Raw genomic sequence first — 26388 nt, 5'->3', positions numbered from 1 at the left:
TTAAAAATTATATTCGGCGACTTAGTCCTTCTTTTCGTGGGATTCTGAAAATAATAAATGTTTGTTATTTATAAGAGAGATATTTCTACATTTCGTGATAAGAATGCCTATGGTGCAAACCTGATGTTCAGTTCAGACTCTGAGATCCAAGTCACGGGAACGTAATCAAGATTTATTCATAAGCTAAAGGAATAATAAGCAAAACGTTTCACTTGTCTTTACATTTTCACGCGTGAATACATAGAAATTATATTTACAAACTCACCCATTACATCGCAGCACTATAAATTAAGCTCCTTTTCCTTTAAATACATCTACCAATATTGTCAAAAAAATCCTACAATATGATTTAGAAACTAAGTATATTGGAATTAAAAACAATTAATAGTAAACATATCACATTTCTTACCTTAATAACTAAAATAAAGACTAGTAAGTTATTCAAGTCTAAGTTAGAACATTAATATGTTAACAGTTTGAAGATAAGCTAATTCAGATTGTCAAAATACTATCGCAAGTGATATGTCTTGCAAAATTAACCCTTTATTTAAAATTTAATAGCAATAATCAATCTTTAAAATTCAAGAAATCGTTAAAGACTTCTCCGAGTTGAATGATTTGCTACGTAGGCATTTTTATCATAAACCAAATTAATAAACCTAATGGTTAGCGGTATAATAAAAGCTATTTAGCCAATACCAAACTTCTACTCGTGGCCTAACATGCCATAGCATATCATTTGCTAGCTAAATACAGTATGTAACATGTATGGTCACTAATTTAACAACGTAGTATTTGTATTAATATTGTGCATAGCTATTAAATAGTACCATAGTATAGCAAAATACGAAACTAAAGTTGTTAGATTATCAATATTCATAGTTATTTCTTAAGCGACAGATATAATAAATTAAACAGGAACAACACTATAATATTAAACATTATACAAACAAACATTGTCTTATAACTAACATTTATTGCCCATAGTAAAAGGCATAAAACGGCTTTATTGAGATCCAAGCTATACAACTAATATTCCTAATTTTCCAGCACAAAAGCAATAAAATGTAAAAAACATTTCATGTAATTTACTAATGTATAAAATTATTAACATAATTATTTTTAACATAAGTAGCACAACAACACAAGTAACAAACGACGATATATCTCATTATATGAAATAATAAACATCGGCTAAATATAATATACTCTTTGGTAGATGACTAGAAACATCTTAAAAGTTAAAAGGTAACTTCTACACACATAATAAACTTGACTAGTATTTAAGTGTTCGCGCCTAAGTCGCAAATGTTTAGGATATTTTGAAGATTCATATGATTTAGAGATACATTTTTACGAATCTCATATATTTTAAATTTTTACCGATCTCTTCGTCTTCATCGGAGTCGAGGATGTCCGAGCAGAAGACAGAATAACAGATGAGGGAGAGGAAGCCGAGCGGCAGGCCGAAGACGAGTGCGGTTAGCACAGGGTTGCCGCGCCACATGCTGCTCAGAGTCGTCCGCGCCTCGAAGAATGCTCGGTATAAGCGGATCAGCCAATAGTCACCACCATATGCCTGTAATTTATCTCGCATTAAAAGAACAAATATTATGTAAAAATATGAACATGTAATTTTACTCAACAAACAATGACCACAAACTTTTAAGTGTCCTGCAAGAAAAATATTTTTACAGGTTTAATTATATATGGAAACTTTTTACAGTACAAAATTCCACAAATTAGCAGGAAATAAAATAAAAATACATAAAACTTACAGGTGCCTGCTGGGTGTATATCTGTTCGAGGAACCATACAACAGCTTCAGGTGTCATCAGGACAGGGTCATCGTCAGGAATGTGATGATGACTTGTGGTAGAGTTCAAAACCAGCAAATGGGGAACTGTCAGGTCAGACATGGCAATAGAATTTGCCAAATCTGGAGTGCCCATCCATCCAAATTGGAAATTCTCATGAAGTTCAGATTTCTTCTTTCTAAAAATTATAAAACAACCCATAATAACATTTCATACAAATGTTTCTGAAATACATTGAGTTGTAAAGTGCACCCTTATTAAAAGTGAGTATCCAAATTTTAAACATAAATAGCTTCAAAAATATTGTAATTTTGTTTTAAATCCTAGTATAAAAATGAACAACTATAATTTTACTTACCGAATAATACTTTCAATCATATCCTTAAAATCTCTCTCGGTTTGTGTTATTTCCCCAAGCTTGTTCTCAGACACTATTGCTATCACTATGTATTTATTAATATCCATAAAGTGATTAATGTTGGCTCTGGTAATTTTTGGGAAAAATCCAAACCGTTCAGTATTGATCCATTTATCTAAAGTTGTGTTCAAAGCTTCTTGGTCTATAAGCAGGTCTTCACAAGCTGTAAAATTTACATTTCTGTAGAACTTAAGCTCAGATTTACTGTGACAAATCATTGTAAAATATAAATACCATCAAAGAAGTAAACTCCGTCCTCTTTGTAAACAAATACTGCGGTGTCATTATGTGGCCGATCTATCTCATTTTTAATCACATCTTTAGACATTACATAAAACCAGGTATGAGGCTGATATTTTTCAGCATGAAGAGCAAACATTTCCTGGAATTTCAATTGGAAATGTAAGATTAAATGTCTCTTAATGCAATAAGTCTAATCATTGAGTTAAACATTTAAAAAAAAGAGGCAAAGTAAAACTATGCAAATTCATTAAAAAAAACCATGGCTTATGTCATAAATACAAGATATTTTTACCCATAAAAGTCCCTCTGTCTTCCCCACATAACCAAAAAAGATATTATGTGATTCTTTTAAGTATCCAATGCTATCTGCATGTGTGACTCTCTGAACAGCTGGCTGAGCCATCCTCGTTGCATATTTAACCATATCATCTTTCTCCCTTTCTCCAGTATACTCATGTTGGAGCGATCCCTTTATGCTGTTGGTAAAAATATATTGACATTAGAACATCGAAGTTTTTAAGATTAAGTACTAGTCAGTACAGTCAGTCAAGAAAGTAATGCTTACAAATTAAAGGTTAGTGTAAAATCACTAGTTGTCACAGATGCTTGTTTCCCCCCTTTTCTTATTAAAAAAAAGCATATAACAAGGGCAGTCGTGCATTAAATGGACTTACAATAGTACAAAAATTTTAAATTACCAGTTTTTGTACTTACAACATTATTGTTGGGTAAGCTCTCACTTTATAATGAGTAGCCACTGTAGGAAAACGTGTACAATCAACTTTTGCCACTTTAATCGCGGTATTGTACAAGGACTGGGCCACATGTGCCCATATTGGTTCCAAACGCCGACAATGCGCACACCATGGAGCATAGAACTTTACGAACCACATTCCATCGCCGCTTAAATCGATAAATTTATCACTTAACTCCAAGACCCGTGAAGATGATACTGATGAAAAGGCTGTAAATTAATAGGAAATTTGGATTTAAATTCACTTGATTTCAATTGTCCTGTCAAGGTATGTTTGTCTTATTAACTTACCAATTATAAAGAAAAAAAGATGTCCACTCCATAATTTCATAGTTACTTCAGGTAAGAACTTTGCGAGAATGGAAACGCTTTGAGAGAATAGTGATTTCAATGGTTATAAATCAGATTTACATAGCCTTTTGTTAATTTAATTAATATTGGTTAGATTAAACACCACAAAAAACTCACAGTACAACTTGATACAACCTCTGTGGTACTGTGAATGTCATTCATCAAGTCACTTTGAGTATTGATATTGATGTGCTGCCAGCACCCCCATACCCCCTTTTTACCCTAATCTTACCAAAGAGTTTATAAAATCTTACCAATCAAACACCCATAGACAATGGAAGTTCAAACCAGAAAACTAAAAAAACTACTATCTGAATCTGAATTTTTGGTGTTCCTTACGCCCGAAATGCTGCACAAAATCTATAAAAGAAACCGACAAGGTTATCTGAACCGGTGAGCAAAACTAAAACTAAGTTATGACAGCTCACTAGCGCCCCCCTGTTAACTTAAAAAGTAGCAATGCTATTGCTCCTCTAACAGTCTTGTAATTTTTTTCTTTTACGTCGGAAAAGGTTTTATGCACCTATACTCTGACAGAATCGCGATAGCACCGCTTTTGTAATAATAACTGGTTTGATTTATGTACAGTAGGACAGTAGTGCTGGCCAACACGGACTGTTTGGGCTCACTTGCGCCATACAGTGTTTGCATTATGTCAGTTGTTTGCTAGCGTTGATTTTTAGCTCTACTGGACTGGCATAATGTTAGCTAGACATAAAGTTAAAAATTGAAATGTCAGGTTTTTTTGTGTTTTAGGTTGTCATTGGTAGGCCCTTGCCTTTTTTAAGTGGAAAACTTTCACTATAATACTGAGCCAGCGTCACATAAATTTCATTCCATGACGCTACAGTTGTTACGCATTATACGTAATTCATTTACATGTAATTTACAAAACAGAAAATACTATAATTTAAATCGCAATTACAAATTGTTACGCGAACACCGTTACACGAAACAAGAGCTCGTGGCGATAAGACGGGAGAGGGGGGTACGTTACGGCGCGAGCGGTGCGGGTGCGGTTGCAACGCGAGTTCACTCTGTCACTCGGTCATTACGGTATTTCTCAGTTGAGCGTCCCACATTACCGATCTTGAAAGAAAAAGTGACAATGCCCGAAAACAAACCGTTCCAACGACTTCCTAAAAATGTCGTACCAAAACATTACAAATTACAATTGGTTCCTAATCTCGAGAAATTCACTTTTAGTGGAAAGACAGAGGTGAAAGTATCGGTAAGAAAGAATTTCATCATAATCTAGTTGTTGCAAAAATCTCGTTTCCATGTGACGCATTAGACATCGTATTCACTTTCAGATCGTGAATTCTACCAAAGAAATTGTACTCAATTGTTTAGATTTGGAGTTGACTAGCGTGAAATTGGAATATGGGGATGGAGGTGCCAACCCGACTCTCTCTCCTGTGGAAGTGCGGCTATCAACATCGGATGAGACAGCAGTTATTGTGTTCGAAAAAGCTCTCCGCGAAGGTGATGCTACACTGTACTGTGAGTTTACTGGCGAAATCAATGACAAAATGAAGGGTCTTTACAGAAGCAAATATCTAACTCCCAGCGGCGAGGAGCGTTACGCTGCTGTCACTCAGTTTGAGGCTACAGATGCACGCAGATGTTTTCCCTGCTGGGATGAACCTGCTATAAAAGCCACTTTCGATATTTCACTAGAAGTTCCGTCAGATAGAGTAGCTCTTTCAAATATGCCAGTAAAAGACGAAAAGGTATTAGAGGGCAAAAAATTGGTTCACTTTGATACAACTCCCATAATGTCCACATATCTTGTGGCAGTAGTGGTGGGTGAGTATGATTACGTTGAAATGACATCTCGAGATGGAGTTTTAGTCCGAGTTTATACACCTGTGGGTAAAAGTAAGCAAGGATTATTTGCGTTAGAAGTTGCTGCCAAAGTTCTACCATATTATAAAGAGTATTTTGACATCGCATACCCCTTGCCGAAAATTGATTTGATAGCAATTGCTGATTTTTCTGCTGGTGCAATGGAAAACTGGGGTCTAGTGACATATAGAGAGACTTGCCTATTGGTAGATGAAGAGCATACTTCAGCAGTGAGAAGGCAATGGATAGCACTTGTAGTTGGTCATGAGCTGGCACATCAATGGTTTGGTAATCTGGTCACTATGGAGTGGTGGACACACCTTTGGTTGAATGAAGGGTATGCATCTTTTGTTGAATTCCTGTGTGTGAATCATCTGTTCCCTGACTATGATATCTGGACACAATTTGTGACAGAGACCTATATTAGGTAAGTGAGGAAATATGTATATGTTACAATATTTGAAATAAGTATTAATAATGTACAGTATAAAAATTTAAGTTGATTTATTTTAATATCATAAGTCTATGTGTAAATGTTTGAATATACATTTTAGGTATGTTATGCTAAATGTAATTCACAAAGGGGCATAAATTTCTTCATCAAACATTTGCTTAGTCATGTGTTTATCAATTTATTTCAGCTTTAGTACAAAAATGGAACATTGCCAATGGTTGAATGAATGTCATTCACCTTTGCATTTGTTCTGCTTTCATATAATTTTATGTGCATAATTTTTGAATATAATGAGTCGTGACTTGTATTAATCTGATATTTTTCCCAGGGCTTTAGAATTGGATTGCTTGAAGAATTCACATCCAATAGAAGTGCCCGTAGGCCACCCATCTGAAATAGATGAGATATTTGATGATATATCATACAACAAAGGTGCTTCAGTGATTCGTATGTTGCACAGATATATTGGGGATGATGATTTTCGTAAAGGCATGAACATTTATCTTACACGACACCAGGTAAGTAAATATTTTTTGACATAATTTTTACTTTGGCATGATATTTATCTGTTAAAATCAACCTACTATAATTTTGTTGTTGTTTCTTTTTAGTATAAAAATACTTTTACGGAGGACTTATGGGCAGCATTAGAAGAGGCTTCAAATAAACCTGTAGGCGCTGTAATGTCTACTTGGACAAAACAAATGGGCTTTCCAGTGGTGCAGGTATATGTTTATTAAAGATACATAGCTCATTTATTCTTATTCATTTTACAATTAATTTTACATATGTTTGTTTAATGTTTACAGTTTTTATCTTATTTTTTTTTCATATTTTGGAAACATATTTTAATGTGAAATTTGTAGTTTCTGATTCAAAATGATTTTAGATTCTAGTAAATTTGAAAAAAGTATGTACTTTGCATTTGCATTTCCCCATATTTGTAGTACTTACTTTATTTTAGTATGTTGAAATGTAGAAAGTGAATTTATAAATATATGAAATTCACCATTTTTGGTAACAGTTATGATATATATTAAGTTAAAGTTATTTGTATTACATATTGTAGGCCATACAATTTCTTATCTATAATTTAATACAATAATTTTAGGTATGTTCCGAACAAAGAGGAGCAAATCGTATTTTGAAATTGACCCAGCAGAAATTCTGTGCCGATGGTAGTCAAGGTGGTGATTCACTGTGGATGATACCAATAACCATATCAACACAGGAGCAACCTTCAAAGGTAATATAAATATATTGATAAAAAAAATACAATATGTTTGCATGTAAAGGTCGCCAATTATATCAATGACTACAAATCTTTATTATCTTATCTATCAATGTTAGATTATATTAACGTTGACCTATTTTTAAATGTTTGTTGTATAAAATACATTTGACCGTATGAAACGTATATCCAAAAAACAATGTATTATATCATACATAAGTCGTTATATATTTTCATGTAACAGTATCAACAGAATATATTGGTCAATCGACAAGAACAAGAAGCTTCCAGATGTGGTCCATTTAGTGCACAGAAGGAGTGCGCTTCAATACATAGTGCTATACCCGAAAATTATAAAGTAATATTAAACTCTTACAACATTGTAAATAAGTAATACAATATGTAAGAAATATTATCAAATTTTATAATCCATGTCCTTATTTTTAACCTTAAATCAGACTTCCAAACATTATGATATAAAGTAGCACTGTCTTTAAATTAGTTGAGTTGGACCTTTAATGTACTGTCTTCCTTCATATTCTCTATAATAAAGACAAGGACAGCAATAGGTGTCAATACAAGTGTTGCGGCACTTAAAATCCATAATAAACACAAGGAGTGAAAGACAATGTATTGTAGTTTTGACTTGAGATACTAAAATACTATAAAATAACAGTTGAGCCTGGATAAGTGAGAGTTACTGTCAGATCCCGATGGACTACCTTTAACAGCGAGAAATTATCGTAATCCCTTGGATACTCGCTTCTCCAAGTTCGATTGTAGTACATTTAGACATAAATAACAGTTGTATAAAGTACTTGCGGACTGGAGTAGTGTACTTATATGTATGTATTTATTTAATATGACTTTGTATTTTCCATATCATAATTGCAATAGTTCTGTTTTATGTTTGCAGTACAATTGAATGTTATCAACACTTATGTTTACTTTGATTACTACATATGATTATGTTATCAAATTATTAATTTAAATATATTATTTTTCAGGTCGCTCTGTCAACTGTACTGGATAAGAGAAGCCAAGAAGTTGTGTTGGAGAATGTCGCGGAAAATTCTTGGGTCAAACTTAATCCTGGAACTGTAAGACTTCCTCATATTAACAGGATTCCTTAAAGAAGTGCTTCTTAATTGCCTTTATTATTAAAAATGATTCTTTAGAACATTTGATAGTTAACACTTTTTAGCAATGGTCTGTGAGGCTCTTAATGTGTTAACTCACTTTTATACATAAAGGTTAAAGGAACTGAATTTGTATTTGATGCCGATACATTGTGTATGATTCAGGTGGGGTACTACCGTACGCGCTACCCGCCCAAGATGTTGGAGCAGCTAGTGACTGCTATCCGCGATGGCTCGCTACCGCCGCTCGACCGGCTGGGCCTACTCGATGACTGTTTCGCACTTGTTCAAGCTGGACACACTCAAACTGCCGAGGTAAACATCATTTATTTTTTATTTTTTATCCTGTATATTCTGTTTGATATATTAATACTATTAATTAATAGTATATATGATGATGCATGTTGTGACACTTTTTTTAATCGTTTTTTTTATTTTTTTTTATTACAGTCGTTAAAACTTATGGAAGCATTTGTTAATGAAGATAACTTCACAGTTTGGTCTACAATCTCAAATTGTTTGTCTAAATTGGCGGCTCTGTTCTCGCATACAGCTCTGGATAAACCTTTGAAGAACTATGGACGAAAACTTTTCTCTGGCGTCACTAAACGATTGGGTTGGGACGCAGCGGAAAATGAAAGCCATCTCGATACACTTTTAAGAAGTTTTGTACTGAACAAAATGATTAGTTTTGAAGATCCTATTACTATAAAAGAGGCGAAAATCCGGTATGTATAATTATTCTTTGTAGAACTTTACATAAAGCATTTGGACTAAATATAGTATCTATTGTCTTCATTCTAAAATATTTAGTTATTATATTAAATAAAACATTTGTGTTATATGGCATTGATAAGTAAAGTATTCTAATCTCTATACTTTTCTTATTAACATTGTTAATGTGAGATTTGTCATAATATAGTTTCGAGAAGCACGCTGCGGGCGTGTCCACGTTGCCGGCGGACCTGCGGTCGGCGTGCTACCGCGCGGTGCTCGCGGAGGCTGACGACGCAACCTTCCAACGCTTCCTGCAGCTGTACCGCGCTGCTGACCTGCACGAGGAGAAGGACCGCATCAGCCGCGCGCTCGGCGCCGTCAAGGACCCAGAACTATTGAAACGTGTGCTGGACTTCGCTATATCGGTGAGTTGGATTTTATACCCATCAATATCAAAATAAAATAAAAAAATTCGCTCCCAAAAAGAATTTTGAGGAAGATTTATTTATCTTCGCTTTTAATTCGATTATTTGAAAACTATGCTTTTTAATTAATTAATATATTACTGTTTCAATATTTGTACAGGATGAAGTCCGTTCCCAAGATACTGTATTTGTGATAGTATCCGTGGCGGTAAGTAAGAACGGACGTGACCTCGCGTGGCAATTCTTCAAGGATCACTGGCAGGAATTTATGGACCGCTACCAGGTAAATTGATGTTATTTTGTTACCATTCGCATTAACGAGCCATAAAAACAACACTTTAACATTACGAGAAAGTAATGTTGAAAATAATGATATCTAAATAACTAGTTAAGCTTTCTACAATGTTCTTCTGTAGTTCTGAATACTCTTTTTGTTTTTTAAGGGTGGTTTCCTACTGGCTCGCCTGGTGAAATCGACCACGGAGAACTTCGCATCGGAGGCCAGTGCCCAGGAGATCGAAGAGTTCTTCCGCACGCACCACTCGCCGGGAACGGAGCGGTCTGTGCAGCAGGCTCTGGAGACTGTGCGCCTCAACGCAGCCTGGTTGCGCCGCGACCTCGCCTCCACCGACGCATACCTCAAGCCCTATCACTAAACTGCACTCGTGAGTATCTTAAGCCCGGATATATATTGGATAGTGATTTTTTTTAACCAGCACTGATATAGGCACCACATAGAACACAGAAGCCACATAGAACTTTTTGAAGAATAATAAACCTAACCATGTAATTTAGTATTATTGTGTACATGTTTATTTATCTAAAACGAAAACCTGATGTACCGATCCATCATTGAATGGGATAAAGACGTGATAGTGATGTGTTTATCCAAAATTATATTAACTTAGTACATAACATGCTATAATATAGTAAATACCTACACTACTACAGAAAAAGTTTTGTATACAGATAAGTTATTTTAATTTTTTTTTTACAGGATCAAATGACAAGACTGAAACTACAACGAAAATTATTGTTATGTTTCAAGCCGAATATCTAAAAGCTAGCTTTATTTATGATCAGCGCTAAACGTTTTAAATTATACAAAATGCAATTTATAACATCATACTTTATTTTGTTGTAGGTAGTCAAAACAATCTCAAAATTTTATTTGCAGCATAATAATATTTCTTTGGCGTTTTGTCAAAGCTTAAATTATCTCTTATAGGACATAAATTTCACTGTTGTTTTTTTATAATTATAACACTATCTGCTAAGGCTAAATAAAAAAAACCCACGTACATTATGTATAATTTAATATTGATTTTGTTGTAGAATCTGTTCCTTTTGTTTTTACATTTTCATTCATTATTCCTATGGCAGTGTTCTTATAGTACAAAGTTAAATTTCAACACTGCTTAGGGGCATTTCTATCATTTTACCTTATTAATAAAAAAATAAACATTTAACACATCTTATTAGTGAATAATTAAATATTCACATTTAACTTTTTTGCTAATTACCATCTTACAGTAACTATGAAGCTATTGCGGGCACATCCACTTTACATGTGACGTGTTGTGTAAATGTGTAAAAATATTAATTTATCTTAGAGTTATGTTACAAAATATTGGTGGTGCTAAATGCGGTTTTAATTTACTTCATTCGTATAGCTCTAACATTTATTTGGTTATTGAATTGCTAGATTAGAGATGAAATTAAGGTTATTTTCGTAATTTTGGACCAATGTGCAATAGTTCATTTTTGTCAAACTAGTGTTATTTACCTACTTACATTTAAAATGACGGCTTATTGACAAGTTTAGGTCAGTAATATAATGTGATTATGATTTGTAGTTACCATCATTTTAATTCATTGTATCATTGATTTTGTTTTGTAAGACTGTGTTATTGCAATAAAGTGTACAAGAGTACCTGCAAAATGTTGTTTACTTTTTCCATCGTAAACTCGTCCCCATCTCCCTAAAAAATGTTTGCATTGCTAGAGGAAAGCATGGAGAATATCAAGACCAAGCCAGTGCACTACACAAGCCAGGAATGAATATTATTGTCATCTGGGATGTGAGTGTTGTTGAATTATTGCTTTGAAAGATATGGCTTATTGACATTTAAATTAATGAAATAGAAATCGTATGATTTATAGTAAAAGATTGACCACCACGTTATGGCTACGGATGTTATAAAAGGAATATTGGAATGGAAGTTCTGTTGGATTGTATCTTAGCAAGGTTTATATAAATACGTAGTTATGTAATAAATAACGGAGGCTTTGGAGGCATAGTGTAAATCAGAGAGGGCAGAAGTAAACATAAACTAAGTATGTTATGTATTACATTATATTACATTTTCTACCTATACTAATTATTAGTTACATATATTGCATAAATAAATGTCATCAAAGAATTTAATTCTGACACGCGCGATGAGTACATAACATACTCTTTGTTATGCACAGATACAGAAGTTCAGAAGTTTTATATACTCTATCCTACATGTCTATGGCTGCTGGCTGCATGCTGTGACAGCGTCACTTATCTAGTCATTTCGTTGCATTTCGTAATATTTTATTTTGCGTAACTAATTTTCTTAATTCACATGGTGCAGTGTAAAAACATAAAAATTGTAAATCGTTTTAAAATTAAAGCGATGAAATCTCTTGTGCTGACAGTTTCATATTTATAGGTTTGTATTTTGTATAAAATCCCATCGATCTTTTTGTTTATGTGCCGTTAAAAATATATATTTAATTACTTATTGAGTATTTACAGTAAAAAGATGTTTCCAAAATTAAACTATTACTTTATAAATCCAGCTATTTAAGGTGCTGTTTACGTATATACTAAAAATTACTGTTATACCTTAATATTCTTATTAGACTCTTAAACAATAGAGTTTTTAATTTTGATTTTAACAATTTGTTTACATTTAAATAAAATATTCGAATATATACAAATGATACACAGTTATAATTTAATGATTTGAAAAAAAATAGGTTATGAAGAATACATCAAAGATCCTTAACATATAGACATAATTTTTGTACTCAATGAAGATAAAGATAATAACATATTAAAAAACCTGTGAAAACATAAACACATTACTTTTTAAAACCAAAATGTAACAAGCTACTATATTAATGAAAATGGCTAGGCCAATGTGGGGTGGAAAGAGTGGGTCGTGAGTAGGTAAATGGCATTGTGACTTTTTTGAATAGAATGTATGGAGATTATTATTATAAATGTTATTTTTTATAATTCTTATATTTTTAGGATTAATATATAGTTCCTAAGTATAATCAGTATTAGCAACAGGTTACAATATCTATTTTTGATTTACAAAATAACCATTTATAATATACTAGCGGACCCGACAGACGTTGTCCTGTCTACACGTCTTTAATTTGAATATTATTTAAAATTTGACACTGCGATGGTAGCGCCGTCTGTCGGATCCAATGTAAAACATTCCAAAATCAACAACTACTTATAAATTAAAAATTAATTAAAAAAAACATTGTCCAGCGGACAAAATTGTGAATCTAAACCATTCCCAGATCCCCTTGAACACACACAAAAAATTTCATCAAAATCGGTCCAGTCGTTTGAGAGAAGTTCAGTGACATACATACTCACAGAAGAATTATATATATATGAAGATTGTGTTAAAAGTTATTAATTAAATTTAGTAGCAAATTAGTGTATTAACTGTTTTAAGATACAAATTAAACTTACTAAAAAAATAATCTGTACCCAAACAAAACATATAATGTAAAAACTGCTTCATATGTGTTATTTAATTATTAAGGTCAATAGATGACATGCATAAAAAACTATATTGCAAATTTCGAAGCTTTTGTGTTGTGGTTGTCAGCGCGGTGGCGGGCTGCGAGCAGGGTGCAGGCGGGGCGGGGGGTGCGAGTGGAGCGGGGCCGGGTGGCGGGCGGCCGGCGGACACCATCCGGCGCGTGCGGGTCAAGATGTCGTCTGTGTCGGCGCAGGGAGTGGTGGAGCGAGCATCGGCGGAGTTGTCTCGCCGTATCACCGGGCTGGGGTTGCGCGGACGCAAACGCTCCCCTGGCGTCGTCGAACGCATGGCCAGCGCCCTCTGTGGACCGGCGCATGCTGCGCCGCGCGTGCCTCGTCGGAAACGCCTCGAACCGCGACCCTTATTGTGGCCTCAATTTATCTTAGATGAGAAATTCCTGGAAAAATTCTTTCTTTACTTTAACGCAAACGAACGCCGCACGCTAGCGCAAGTGTGCACCAAATGGCGTGATCTCCTATATTCGTCTCCTCGCTGGTGGAATGGACTGGTAGCGGTGCTGGACTGCCGCGAGCTGCGCTCCGCCTCCGGGTGCTGCATGCAGAGGTTCTACAACTCTATAATAAGACGGGGCATACGGGGAGTCGTGCTAGTGTCCGCCACCGACGACGACATTAACGAATTCATAAGGCAGTTTCCTCTCTCTGCTCACCACATACATGCCATTAGTTTGAAAGGATGCACTATAACCGATCGGGGATTGGAAGCTATACTTGATCATTTACAGGTTGGTTTAATTAAACATTAGAATTGAGTCTGTCTTAAATTTAAAGAATTAGAATAATATAGTTGTAATGTTTATTTCTAGGTTCTGTTTGAATTAGAATTAACAGGCTGCAATGAAATAACAGAAGCTGGTTTGTGGGCATGTCTAACCCCGCGTATAGTTTCACTCACGCTTACTGATTGCATTAATGTTGCTGATGAGGCTGTAAGTATTGATTAATAAACACATTTACATCCCGTTAACGAGTTCATAATATAACATTTGCATTCATGTTTTTCACGCTCTGGGTCTTGAATGTATTTGACTTATCGTACGACGATGATTTGGTTCAGTTAAACATGTGTACTTGCAGGTGGGCGCGGTGGCGCAACTGTTGCCTTCGCTGTACGAGTTCTCACTGCAAGCGTACCATGTTACTGATGCGGCCCTCGGGTACTTCTCCCCCAAGCAGAGCGCCTCGTTGAGCGTGCTGCGACTTCACAGCTGTTGGGAGCTTACGAATCATGGGATTGTTAATATAGGTATTGCATATCTCCAACTAATTAGAACACTAAAGTAATAAATATCGTCGTCTTGGTAATGTGAACATATTTTAAATTAAACAATTTAATGTTTTCAGTGCATTCATTACCCAATCTGACGGTCCTGTCGCTGAGCGGGTGCAGCAAGGTGACGGACGAAGGTGTGGAACTGGTGGCGGAGAACCTGCCGCGTCTGCGCAGCCTCGACCTCAGCTGGTGCCCCCGCGTTACAGACAACGCGCTCGAGTACATCGCCTGCGACCTCAACCACCTCGAGGAGCTTACGCTCGATAGGTAATACCATAAAACTTATAATGAAACACAACACCCTATGTCTTACAACCGTTCACAAAGTCACATCATCTAACCATTATAAATTACATAAACCGTCACTAAACTTGGACTTCTTAAATTAAATCAACCATTGCGACACTTTAACCACTCTAGGTACGGCAATTAATATTTAAGACTGACGAAACTATGGGTATTCATTATTCACACACACAAACAACAACGTAATAATACATATGGTTGTTTAACATAAGATGCGTGCACATAACGGACATCGGAGTGGGCTACATCAGCACGATGCAGTCTCTGGCAGCACTGTTCCTGCGCTGGTGTTCGCAGCTGCGAGATTTTGGCGTACAACATCTCTGCGGCATGCGCTCCCTGCAGCTTCTCTCACTCGCAGGTACACTATTATTATTATTATTGTTTCTGTATATCAGTTTAACATCTGTCGTTCCTTTGTTTAAAAAAATGAGAATCCCGCTACTTGTTTGCCTAGATTGGTAAAAATAAATTAAATGTTACTTCAGCTCTGGTATAGGAAAACGGCATATATTTTCATTTTTAGATAGAAATGTCTTTGTAATAAATATTTTGATGAGAGAAACTAGTATGTAGATATGTATTATTTTTGTAGGTTGTCCGCTATTGACTTCAGGAGGCCTCTCCAGTCTAATACAGTTGAGACAGTTGCGAGAGTTGGAGCTCACGAACTGTCCGGGTGCTTCCCCCGAACTCTTTGATTACCTGCACGAACACCTGCCGAGATGCCTCATAATAGAGTAAGGTATGCGGTGCCATACATATATATAATTAAAAAAAATAAAATGTTCAAATGCAATCTTACACAATATATAAGCTCATCTCAGTCAATTTCACACAACATTATTGAAAAAGACAATGCCTTACAATGTTAATCAATAAAAAGCAGGCTTTAGTTTTAGGTTAGTATATAGGTGTATTTAAATTCCTAATTTTCGATATTAACAATTTTGCTATATAAGTGTTTTTTTCAAATATTGGGTGTTATTTGTCGTGATCCCCCACTTTTAATTACAAAACAAGTCAAATAGATGTTGTAAATCTACATTTATGTAGTTTCTATATACCAACATATAATTGTGAATTCCTTATGTGTACAACATGTTTAGACATGTTCCCCCCTAGTTTTGTAGTTTTTCTGTTTCCCAATTGAGTGTAAAGACTCTTAAATGCACTAATATATAACAAAAACACAGTATTTGATAACCAGTCATTAAACCATTTTGCTCTTAATTAAATGCTCAAATGGTCGTATTGTTCCCTAATAACTTGGAGCAATAGTCCAATAGATATATTTTTGTAAACATTGTGTTCTCTTTGTCATGTCAATGTCATCGTACCTTATGGAAAATATATAACTTTAAACTTCCATGGTTTTTACTAACATAATATTCATGGAAAATATTTTCCTAGATAGTTCTGCTATCAAATAATTTTTTTCAGTTTCAAAAACTTAATATTATTTTATTTGTTTCAATTGTAAATCCAAGTTTTTATTTTTAAAAACGTTTATCTATTTATATTGTAAGAGTTATTCATATATAGCAATAATATGTACAAATTTATATAAGGAACACAGTTATAAAAATGAAATTACTTTTATTCCAATGCTACTAAATTTCAATTGAGATTTTAATTTTGTCATTTTACGACTTATATTAGTTTCATAATTATTTACATAAAAAAATTAAAAAGGTTATTTGAGGTACTCAAGACTAATATTATTATTAAAAAAGATTTTTAAAACAATAATTCCATATTTCTGAATGACAGGATTATGGCAATACCCTTTAATTTTCGTGAAGTTAGTATAAAAAAAATCCAGGACAAAAAATTGATTTCTGAATCTTAATTTGCAAAACACATCGATATATTCATTAAAAAATATTTAAATCAGTAGTAGTTAGTACAAGTTACAAAATTACCTTAAAAGTTAAATTAATATTTAGTTATTTATTATATTATTGTTACAAATCCCTGTGTAAATGTTTAACAAACAGACCAATTAATAAAAAAAAACAATATATTTTAATTAAGTTAAATATCTATTAATTTTTAATTATTTTTATTAGTCGAATTTTGTGTAAATGCATACAGAATTATCATATAAATAATAATTATATTGAGAACATTAAATAATAATTTTTATAAGTTTATTATACTGGCAATATTTGTAATGCTATACCGTCCGACATTTGTATGTGTGAGTGAACGTGTGTGTCCTTGACTCAATGTGTATTCAATGCTGTTCTAGTATGTGCGAATTTCCTGTAACCTTGCTTAGTATAACTTTATTATGGACATCTTTAGAAATGCACAAGCTATATAGTAAAAAAAACCCCGAGAAAAAGAGAATACAGTCCAACCTGGATAAGCGATAAATTAGACAGTCCCGACACAAGACTTTCCTAAGCGGGAAACCTCTTTAAGCGAAAAAATATCGTAGTTCTTCGGACTCTCGCTAATCTGGGTAAGACTGTAAATTTATTAGTATTTTGACAATGGAAAAAAATGGTTAGCGTAAAACTTTCAATTTGCTTAACCATTACTGAAATATTATGGACATTGTATATATCTAAAGATGTTTACTAGTCTCCTTACTTCCTCGTTTATCCTAAGAATTAACACGAGTGATGCTATTGTTATGCTTCAAACTTAACTTTAAGATAAGAACTGCAATACAAGTTAATCTAGTCAATATATAAAAGCTGTAAGGGTTGCATTAAAGATATAAGATGGAGTCTGACAGCAATATTATGAAGTACATTAGCTAGTATATAAGGAAACAAAGGAGTATTTTAACATGAAAAATGATATAACTTTTTGTTTTTAAATAGCTAATGATTTTGTCGTAATTATATGCTCATATAGTTTTGAGCCTAAAACATTTAAGTATCAACAGTGTATGTGATCACAATTCTCTACTATTCTGTCAACTCTTTGATAAGACAAATAATTTAAAAAGTACAATTGGCACAATGTGTTTCAAAACTTCCTTTACTAAACAGTTGTAAAGCCAATTAATAAAAATATATTACAATATAACAGTGAATTTGACACATTTTAATAAATACAAGTTTAAAGTAATTAAATCTGTTGCAACAAAATTATGTAAACTGCTTTACTTCCTTTAATGCTTCTATATAAGAATTTGTTATAGCTCGATATTTTATGAATCTCATTCTCACAGCATAATGAAAAAAATAAAAAGCATTTAATATCTAGTTTTACCCTAATAAGTTCAATAACTTTCATAAGATTTCCTTGAAAACTGCGTAAATATTATTGTTCCACTCTGTAGAGTAGTTATTTCCTAGTGTTTTTCGAATAATGTTTGATGTAATTTATCTAAAACCCACCTTTCATGTATATATTTAACTATAGAGTAGACTTATTGTTGAAAAAATGTGACTTATTCAGACTTTAGTGAAATGGTTGTAATAAAAGTAATGAAAACAAGCAATATTAAATTGAGTCTGTCGTGTCCTTCATTTAGTTTGTAGGTCTTTTGTATTGTGTTATATTGATTTGTAATCCTTTTATCTTTATAAATATTATTGAGCGCCTATTACCATACAGCATTTTATTTTAAAACATGTGAAACTAAGTAATGGACCTCTTCACAAATTATCCTTATTTTATTTATAGTAAAACAAGGATATCTGAACCGGTGAGGAAGGCGCGGTTGGTTCTGTCAGAATATATATAAAACATACTTAGACACAAAAAATAACAAAAGAAAATACATGACAGGTATAGTACAAAGATGAATCTTGTAACATTTTTGACGTTTACAGGAAGGTGTTAGTGAGCTGTCATATTTTAGTTCAACTTATGCCCACGGGGTCAGATAGCCTTACTAGTGTATATCACTGGTCATTGAAAAATATTGTACAAAAGTATGCTACATACAAAAAGTTAATTGTCGTTTGGTGGTTGTATGTCTTGAGTGTATAATTTTTAATGTGTAAAATTTAAATGACTGCTGAATTGCATTTTAGTATGTGTGTATTATGTTAAGTATGTGTACTTATTTCAATCATGTTTCGACACCTATTGTGTACAATAAGTGAGATGTTATAATGCAATTAGATGTACTGTTTTACAAGCTCTTTTATTTCACCCACTTGGAAAATCATAAATATCTTGAAATAACAACAAACAGAACATTCATTTGAATAATTGTTTATTCTTTGTAGATCTTACTATGTTTAATTGTTTTCTTTTAAGTGATTTCTTAAGACAAAATTTTACTTACATCTTAAATTGCTTATTTCGTTCAAATAAATAATCTGCTCTATTTGTCTCACCTGTAATTTTAATGAATTGTACCATTCAATGTATTTTTTATTATCATATTCCTTTGTGTTTTGAGGCTTATATATATTTTGAGACTGGCAGGTTTTTGTTTGTTTGGATTTGTTCTTACTTTTAGATGTAGATGGAGCTTGCCTTTTTTCATCATACATTTTATGTCTATGGTGAGAATTTTGCCTGGATTTTCTTGAATCTAATTGGGTGATATGATTTTCTTCTTCCTCACTGGTATCACTGTCTCTTAAAACTTCACTTGTTACCTTATTTTTATTTTCTTGATGATGATTTAATTTTTCGTTAGTTTTAATTGTAGAACTAAATTTTGTTTTATTGTGTTGTCGATCTCTTGTTCTCTTATCACATTTATTATCACCTTCATTTGCATTATCTGAATGTATTAAATGTTTTCGCGACTGTTTTGAGCTTGAAAATGAAGACGGTAACATAAAATCGGCTAACCGCTGACTCATATTTTCAACCTCTTTTTCATAATTGTTAGCAATAGCTTCATCATAACAGTTTGTGGCATTACTGTTCAAATCATAGTTATGATTTGTTACTGGTGAATTAGCTTTAGAACTATTAGTTGAACTTTTATTACCATTTTTTAAATTACTATTCACACTGTTATCTCTTGTAGAATATTTATTATCAGGGTTTCGGTGATGATTATCTTTCTGGTTTAAAATTATTTTACTACATTCTGTCCCTGTTTGTGAGTTCCCATTATGTCTTTTAAATTCTTTCACCTTATCATTTTTATTGACTAAGCTTATACTAGTCTTTTCCTGTAATTCTTGTATACAGTGACTTTTGTCTGGCAATTTTAAAAGATTCAATTGCGTAAAATTAACGCTTTCACTATCAGTATTTACTTCATTTTGTTTAAATGATTGTATCAAATCATTGAATAAATCAATTTTATTATCAGGTTCTGTGAATGATTCACATAGATTACCAAAGCTTTCTACCTCTGTACTTTTTCCATTACTATTTAATGTTTCCCACAATTTCGAATATTTTACGTCTTCAATAGCTTTTGAAACAATCTTATTATTTAAATCCGGATTATCTGTATCTGGAGTATCACACTGTTCAGGTACAGTCTTAATACAAAATGGTGTGCTTGACCAAAAATCTTTTAAAAGAAAAGGTAATTTAAGAGATTCTATTAAAGATTTGAAATTATTATGTTCAGCTCCCTCACTTAATATTGTAATAGCAAGGCCATACGAACCAAATCTGCCTGCTCTTCCAATTCTGTGTAAATAAGTTTCCCAATTGCAAGGAGTTTCAAAATTAATAACTAAATCAACATTTGAAGCATCAATTCCTCGAGCTGCAAGATCAGTTGCAATCAACAACCTACATTTATATTCTTGTAATATTTTTAAAGCATCCAATCTTTCAATTTGTTGTTGTTGTCCATACAGCTGCCCCGCTGGCCACTTTTCTTTATTCAACATTTTATGTAACTCAACAACCCTAGCTTGATAGTTACAGAATATAAGACATTGTTTGAACTGTCTGTTTGACAATATCTTTATTAATTCCACAAATTTATATTGTGTTTGTTTAACAATATTACTACTATACTTAACCAAAGTTACCCTTTGCTCTATTCCTAAAAGAACATTAGTGCTGTCTGGGCATATATGTTGTGCATTTTGAACATAATTTTTAATAAAATTCTTTGAAATCTCTGTAAATGTTGCACTGCTCATTATCACCTGTTTCTGCTGTGGTAAAACCGAGTGAATATACTTTATATCGGCCTCAAAGCTTTTTTCCATTAGTTTATCTGCTTCATCTAGAACCAACAATCTAACTGAGGTGGTAACAATGTATTTATCTTGTATCAAATGTTTTAATCTTCCCGGACTACCTACTGCAATATGGACAATCTTTTTAAATTTCTCTACATCATCCAATACAGGAAGGCCACCCATTACAACCTCAACACAGAGACCTAAAAAAAGGATTATTGTAAGATAACTTCAAATCTTAGATTTACAAATACTAAGAGAAATGGTAAACACCTACAATTAGTGTTATTTCTCAGAGTAATTTAAACAATTATGGCTACTGAACAAGTTCCTTTTGTGCAATCAAGCAACAATATGCATTGTGATAAATTTTAATAGGACTGTTATGTAAATATTTATAAATTGCAATAATTAAGATATTGAAATTTTTAGTCGATTCGCATATAGTCAACAAATTTACTATGCTGAATATCATATTCATAAACATTGTACTACCAATAAGAATGGACAGAAATTGTACAAGAGATTTAAACACACTGAAAATTACCTTCATATCTTACACCTATTTGTTTTATAACATCATGGATCTGCATTGCTATCTCTCTTGTTGGAGCTAATATCACCACTTGCAAACCCTTATTGACATCTATCTTTTCTAATGCTATCACAGAAAAAACTGCTGTCTTTCCCGTTCCAGATTTGGCTTCTAATAATAAATCTGTAAATTAATATGAAGTCTTTTCAAAAATTGTCTACAAAAAAAAAACAAATACACAAGTGTGTTTCGTTGATGTAAATTATTTGTTTTCTACTACTACAAGATGAAGATGATGAAAGTACTTTACCAAATCCACATTTTCCTAGAGGTATACCATGAAGCTGAATCGGTGATGGCCTATGAAATCCAGAATCATTCAATCCTTGTAACGTGCGAGTTCTAAGCAACATTGAATCGAAAGTAATGTCTTGACTGATACGAACATCTTGTGTACGATGCCCTTCATTAATATCGTGGGCTAAAACCATTTTTTTGTTGCTATTTGTTACTTATAGTATAAAATTCACTCTTAAATGTGAGACAAATATTTGCCGGTTACGTTATTATTAATTTAGCGATAAATTGCAACATGGAAGTGACACTGACAATTTGACGTTTTTAAATACTATGCACAAAAGCGAAGGTTAGCTCGTATATTATCTTAGATGCTCTTTGAACATATTCTTTGGTTTGGTGTCAGTTGTCACTGTCATTATGACCTAAAGGTCTATGTTATCAGGTCATAAAATAAAAAAAAAAGTCACTGTCATTTAACTTGACAGCTTGGGTGGACATTGGCGCTTTTCCGGTACAAATATTACCGTCTAAGAATTTTTAAAAACTTTTATTTCCAAAACAGCAAAATAAATGTTGTGTATATTTTTAAAATAAATTGAACAAGTTTTAGACAAGGGTTAACATTAAGCTATGGAGGTTATGGAGTCAATGTCAGTAGCTTTCAAAGAAATTGGACCTAATCACAATATACCTGAAAAATGGAAAGAAATTGTACTAAATACAGGTAATATTTGCTTTTGAGTTAGGGTTTATCATTAATTCAAATCAAGCATTAACATTAACTCTACACTTTCCAGGTGGTACCCACAGCACATTACAGGATATAAAGCTACCTCAGAAAGCAGGTGGCTATTGGTACAAGGATTCAAAAAAAGCAAATACTAGAAATCGTTTTATTTACTGGTATGAAATATTTTTATTGATAGTAGATGATGAAAGTTAAACCCAAAAGTTCTTCCTTTTAGCAACCATTTGAAAATCCATTGTTATACATTAATTGAAAAATTTTTATACATTTAACTGATGCGTGTAGCAGTTCACACTGTAGCAAAAATTTACAAGTTTTTCTTTTATAGGCAAACAACTTCAGATGCCATAGAATTGTCAGAAGCGTCACTTGATATTAATTTATCAGTGTCAAATTTGCGCTGCAAAGTGGCTCCAGGGACACCACCATTGAACAATTTAACATTTTATGAGAGGTTATCAACACAAGAAGTTATAATTTTGGCTGCTACAGTGTCATCTGTACATAGACTTGTATTTCCTCATCCAGAAGCATTGGAAAGAAAGGTACAATTTCATTGTTTTTAAAATATTTTGATTATTATTTATGGATAAATACTTTGTATCTGTATTGTATCTTTATACAAAATGGGTCAATAAGCTAGAGTAGCCTAATTGGAGCTTAAATTTTATTAGATAAACAAGAATTTGAAAAAGTTAAAATTCAGACAACTTTCAGTTCATTTTCTCTTGTTTAGTGTACCATGTTTATACTCCCTAAAATGTTTATAATTCTCTAGCTAATAAGTACTTTTCTAAGAATGAAATGAAATAAAAAACTAAATTTATTTTCAGTCAGCATTTGGATCAAGTAACAATACATCAGCATCTATATTCTATGACACAAATGCTGTAAATAATCCAAATAATTATTACATTTTAAATCAATACGCAAACACAAGTAAGTTGAGTTCTACCTTTTATGACAGTACTAATTCTCAGAGTGACATAGCTAATAATATGTGATCATTACAAGATATTTTAAAGAAGTAATGTTATAAGCAGTGATTACAAAACAGATCCATGGGATCCATTTTATCCAGTGGGTATGCTTGTAGAAGAAATTGTATGTGTGTAAAAGTAAAAATAGTGTAATTTAAGTATAAGTTTATTTATTTATTTTGCACAATTTGCCCTTTTTAGGCGTTGTAGCATAGAATTTTCAAATGCTCTTTGATAATTTTACATTTATTTAGAAAATCAGATTCATGCTGCCTGCATTAGTTTAATTTTTTTTATTATTGTTTTAGCTACTGGTGTAGCACACACATGTGCATCGATGCTGCGTGATAGTGGGGAAGCTGTGTTTGCTCTTTCATTTGGTCATGGCAGTGAAGGAGGCTTGCTTCTGGTAAAGCTTCCTGTTACAGGCTCCGCAGTTACAACACTATTGAAGAGAGAATCGGCTGTGCCTAGATTCTTATCTGGAATAACAGGAGCATTAAGGTAATTTTTTATTATGAAGATTATTATCTATTTAAATCTGTATATTTATCCACTTATAGTCAAATATCCATATATTTTAAAAACTTTTATGGACTTTTATATATGTATTAAAAAATTCTGTGTTGACCTAAGTGCGACTTATGTATATTTTAATTACAAAGGCCGAAACTTCTTATTCTGCCTAGTAATAAGTTACACTGAATTTCTAGGGGTAAAAGTAATACAGACGGTGTTGAAACCTATGGTGTGGTAGTGACCAATGGCTTGATAGTGGCCATCTGTGGCGATACATGTCTGCGTGCATGGACGCTCGACGAAGGCGGAGCGCCGGTTGCGGTCTCCTCGCCCCTCTCACAATCCCTAGTCCGACCAAAGCCACCACGTATGTTAACTTTGCTATTCATTTTTTTTTAAATACTGATACCATTGTTGTTAATTGGACACATATAACTGTCCCTAAGGGCCTCATAATTACTACTTGACAACTCTAGGAGTGGCAGTTAGATTTTTTTAAATAATGCATGTTGTATGTATCAGCATTGTTATTTTCTGGATTGTAAGCTCTTAATATAGATTATTTGTATTTTTACCTAACTTTTAGTTTATTGTTTTGTATATTCCTATAAAACTAATTTTCAGCTCAAGGTCATATGTTGAAAAGCATTGTAGGCACGGACAGAAGTATAATACTAGTGGTGTACCTGTCGTTTCCTAATGACAGCGAATTTGTTGTTATGAAGATGCACGATGGTGGAGGTGGCGCTGTTGTATTCTCACAGATATGTCAAATATTTGGACCACAGGTTTGTTACTCAACTTGTAAAAAAAATACCTTTAATATGTAACTTTCATCTAAAGTAGTTTAATTGTTTTAATGTATAATTTCAGCTAGATCTACTTGACTACACCATTGGTTATGGCGAGGGTAACCATGCTATATGGGCGTTGTGGAACCAGCCGGATGGAGATGCTTTTATTACAAGTAAGATAATGATGTACAATTAAAAAAATGACTCAAGTAACTTTAAAACAAACCACTCATAACTTAGTATAAACAGTTAAGATCCAGTAAGTTTTTTTTAGTAGTGGATGATAAATCTTTTAAAGTCCTGAGTTATATATTCATTTTAGGTTCACCTTCATAAGTAATATATATAAAAATAAATTTAAATTGTCTTGTGTATGTGCAGCTACTAGCGTTGGTGCGGAGGTGTCGTGGCGCTGCGTGGCGGTGCGTGAGGCTCCGCCCCCACTACCGCAACTCTCCTCCCCTCACCAATACCGCGAACGCCTACTCGCTCCTGGCCTTTTCCCACCTACTGTCATCAAGAAAGCACTTGTGGTACGACACTTAGATACTGTTCTAATTATTATTTTTTCCCGTATACCGGAAAAATATTGTCAGCTTTTTTCCTTTTCACCCTAAACTGATGACTCGTAAACGAAAATAAACTTTTTCTCTTTTTACGTGTCGGGATAACTGGTAGTTGATATATTTCTAGTGTTAATAATGTTTGTTTTATGTGTTAGATCTACCGGCGCACGTGGTGTAGTGGCGAGGCGGGCGCGCTGGGCGGGGCTGGTGGCGAAGGTGGGGCGGAGGCGGAGCTGGGCGAGGCGGCGGTAGCGGCGGTGCAAGCGCGCCTGAGGCTGCTCACCGCGCGCACCGCCGCACCAGACCACTCACAGCTTATGTACAAGTATGTTGAAATGGTCTTATACTTTTTTGTGTTGCTAATTGTTGTCTAACGCATTTTAAAACACTTCTATCTTTTCAGATGCTGGTCAGACTTGTACAGTTGGTGTTTGCAGTACATGGAAAATCTTCAAAAACCACTTGGTCTTATGGTTTCCAACCATGTAAGCTTTAAATTAATATTTTTATCTACATCATAATATCACTATGATAATAAACTATTTAACTTCATTTGTTGCAGAAAAGTGACGCAGAAAGCGGGTGGTGGTGCGCGGTGGTGCGCCGCGCCGGCATATCACTGGTGCGCGAACTCGAGCCACTCGAAAAGATGATGCTCTCCCCTGATGATACTTTACCAGAAATCGGTAAATATTTCTTACAAATTTTTATTTAAGAAACATACCAACATCTTTAAATATAAGTTGGTTATTGCAATTGGTTAAACAGTTATTGTATTATTAGAAAAACCTTGTTTACGAACTTAGTAAAATGTGTACGAAATGTTGTTGTGTAGGTCGCGAGACGGGCGAGCTGTCTATGGACGCGGTGCGCGTGGTGGTGGCAGGCGCGCGGTGGGAGCGAGCGGCGACGCCGGCGGGCGCGGGCGAGTTGGAGCGGCGACTGTTCGCGTGCGCCGCGCCGCAGCACCGCCTGCTGCCGCGCCTGCTGCACCTCCTGCTCGCGCCGCACACGCCGCCCGCCTCCGCCACACCCAACGCCCA

At 33.8% G+C, this 26388-nt stretch overlaps 5 protein-coding genes across 7 annotated transcripts in view; 3 read left to right on the top strand and 2 right to left on the bottom strand.

Annotated features, from left to right (window-relative positions):
• Nucleotides 1-3782, bottom strand: LOC106121211 (protein disulfide-isomerase TMX3). Its single transcript, XM_013316745.1, has 8 exons — nt 3524-3782; nt 3193-3442; nt 2771-2954; nt 2470-2617; nt 2176-2398; nt 1779-1995; nt 1384-1579; nt 1-44 (listed from the first exon to the last, which is right to left on the bottom strand). Exons 1-8 carry the CDS (start codon nt 3561-3563, stop codon nt 22-24), a joined length of 1281 nt encoding a protein of 426 aa, XP_013172199.1. The 5' UTR covers nt 3564-3782; the 3' UTR covers nt 1-21.
• A 526-nt stretch (nt 3783-4308) lies between these two features.
• Nucleotides 4309-11345, top strand: Psa (puromycin-sensitive aminopeptidase). 2 transcript variants are annotated; one of them, XM_013316914.1, is made up of 13 exons: nt 4309-4814; nt 4897-5858; nt 6214-6403; nt 6497-6610; nt 6997-7131; nt 7361-7474; nt 8124-8216; nt 8421-8570; nt 8706-8983; nt 9178-9397; nt 9558-9680; nt 9841-10062; nt 10395-11345. In XM_013316914.1, the coding sequence occupies exons 1-12, from the start codon at nt 4422-4424 to the stop codon at nt 10051-10053; spliced, it is 2985 nt and encodes a 994-aa protein (XP_013172368.1). In that variant the 5' UTR covers nt 4309-4421; the 3' UTR covers nt 10054-10062; nt 10395-11345. The 2 variants fall into 2 exon arrangements, with proteins under 2 accessions (XP_013172368.1, XP_013172369.1); XM_013316915.1 differs by lacking the exon at nt 7361-7474.
• Nucleotides 11346-11926: 581 nt separating this feature from the next.
• On the top strand, nt 11927-16262 carry LOC106121020 (F-box/LRR-repeat protein 16). Of its 2 annotated transcripts, XM_013316497.1 has the most exons (7): nt 11927-12099; nt 13288-13966; nt 14048-14170; nt 14319-14487; nt 14586-14781; nt 15033-15181; nt 15416-16261. In XM_013316497.1, the coding sequence occupies exons 2-7, from the start codon at nt 13394-13396 to the stop codon at nt 15562-15564; spliced, it is 1359 nt and encodes a 452-aa protein (XP_013171951.1). In that variant the 5' UTR covers nt 11927-12099; nt 13288-13393; the 3' UTR covers nt 15565-16261. The 2 variants fall into 2 exon arrangements, with proteins under 2 accessions (XP_013171951.1, XP_013171952.1); XM_013316498.1 differs by lacking the exon at nt 14048-14170 and having other exon boundaries at nt 15416-16262.
• Nucleotides 16263-19088: 2826 nt separating this feature from the next.
• LOC106121503 (probable ATP-dependent RNA helicase DDX20) lies at nt 19089-22049 on the bottom strand (the record flags this gene model as incomplete). The annotated part of the gene is made up of 3 exons (XM_013317195.1): nt 21749-22049; nt 21451-21621; nt 19089-21106 (listed from the first exon to the last, which is right to left on the bottom strand). Coding segments are annotated over exons 1-3 (2370 nt in total), but the record flags the coding sequence as incomplete, so codon positions are not given.
• A 158-nt stretch (nt 22050-22207) lies between these two features.
• The window catches only part of LOC106120968 (nuclear pore complex protein Nup160 homolog), a 5060-nt gene continuing 879 nt past the window's right edge, over nt 22208-26388 (top strand). Inside the window, exons 1-13 of the mRNA XM_013316439.1 lie at nt 22208-22462; nt 22536-22641; nt 22815-23031; nt 23320-23425; nt 23775-23970; nt 24180-24352; nt 24610-24773; nt 24859-24952; nt 25161-25312; nt 25501-25670; nt 25749-25830; nt 25908-26031; nt 26181-26383. Coding sequence (XP_013171893.1) covers nt 22369-22462; nt 22536-22641; nt 22815-23031; nt 23320-23425; nt 23775-23970; nt 24180-24352; nt 24610-24773; nt 24859-24952; nt 25161-25312; nt 25501-25670; nt 25749-25830; nt 25908-26031; nt 26181-26383 — 1881 coding nt within the window. The 5' untranslated portion in view covers nt 22208-22368. The remainder of the gene's footprint in view (nt 22463-22535; nt 22642-22814; nt 23032-23319; nt 23426-23774; nt 23971-24179; nt 24353-24609; nt 24774-24858; nt 24953-25160; nt 25313-25500; nt 25671-25748; nt 25831-25907; nt 26032-26180; nt 26384-26388) is intronic.

This window comes from Papilio xuthus, unplaced genomic scaffold (genome assembly GCF_000836235.2).
Source record: "Papilio xuthus unplaced genomic scaffold, Pxut_1.1 DF826945.1, whole genome shotgun sequence".
Taxonomy (NCBI): Eukaryota; Metazoa; Arthropoda; class Insecta; order Lepidoptera; family Papilionidae; genus Papilio; species Papilio xuthus.
Note: the sequence above shows the minus strand (reverse complement) of the source record. Positions and strands in the feature narration are given on the sequence as shown.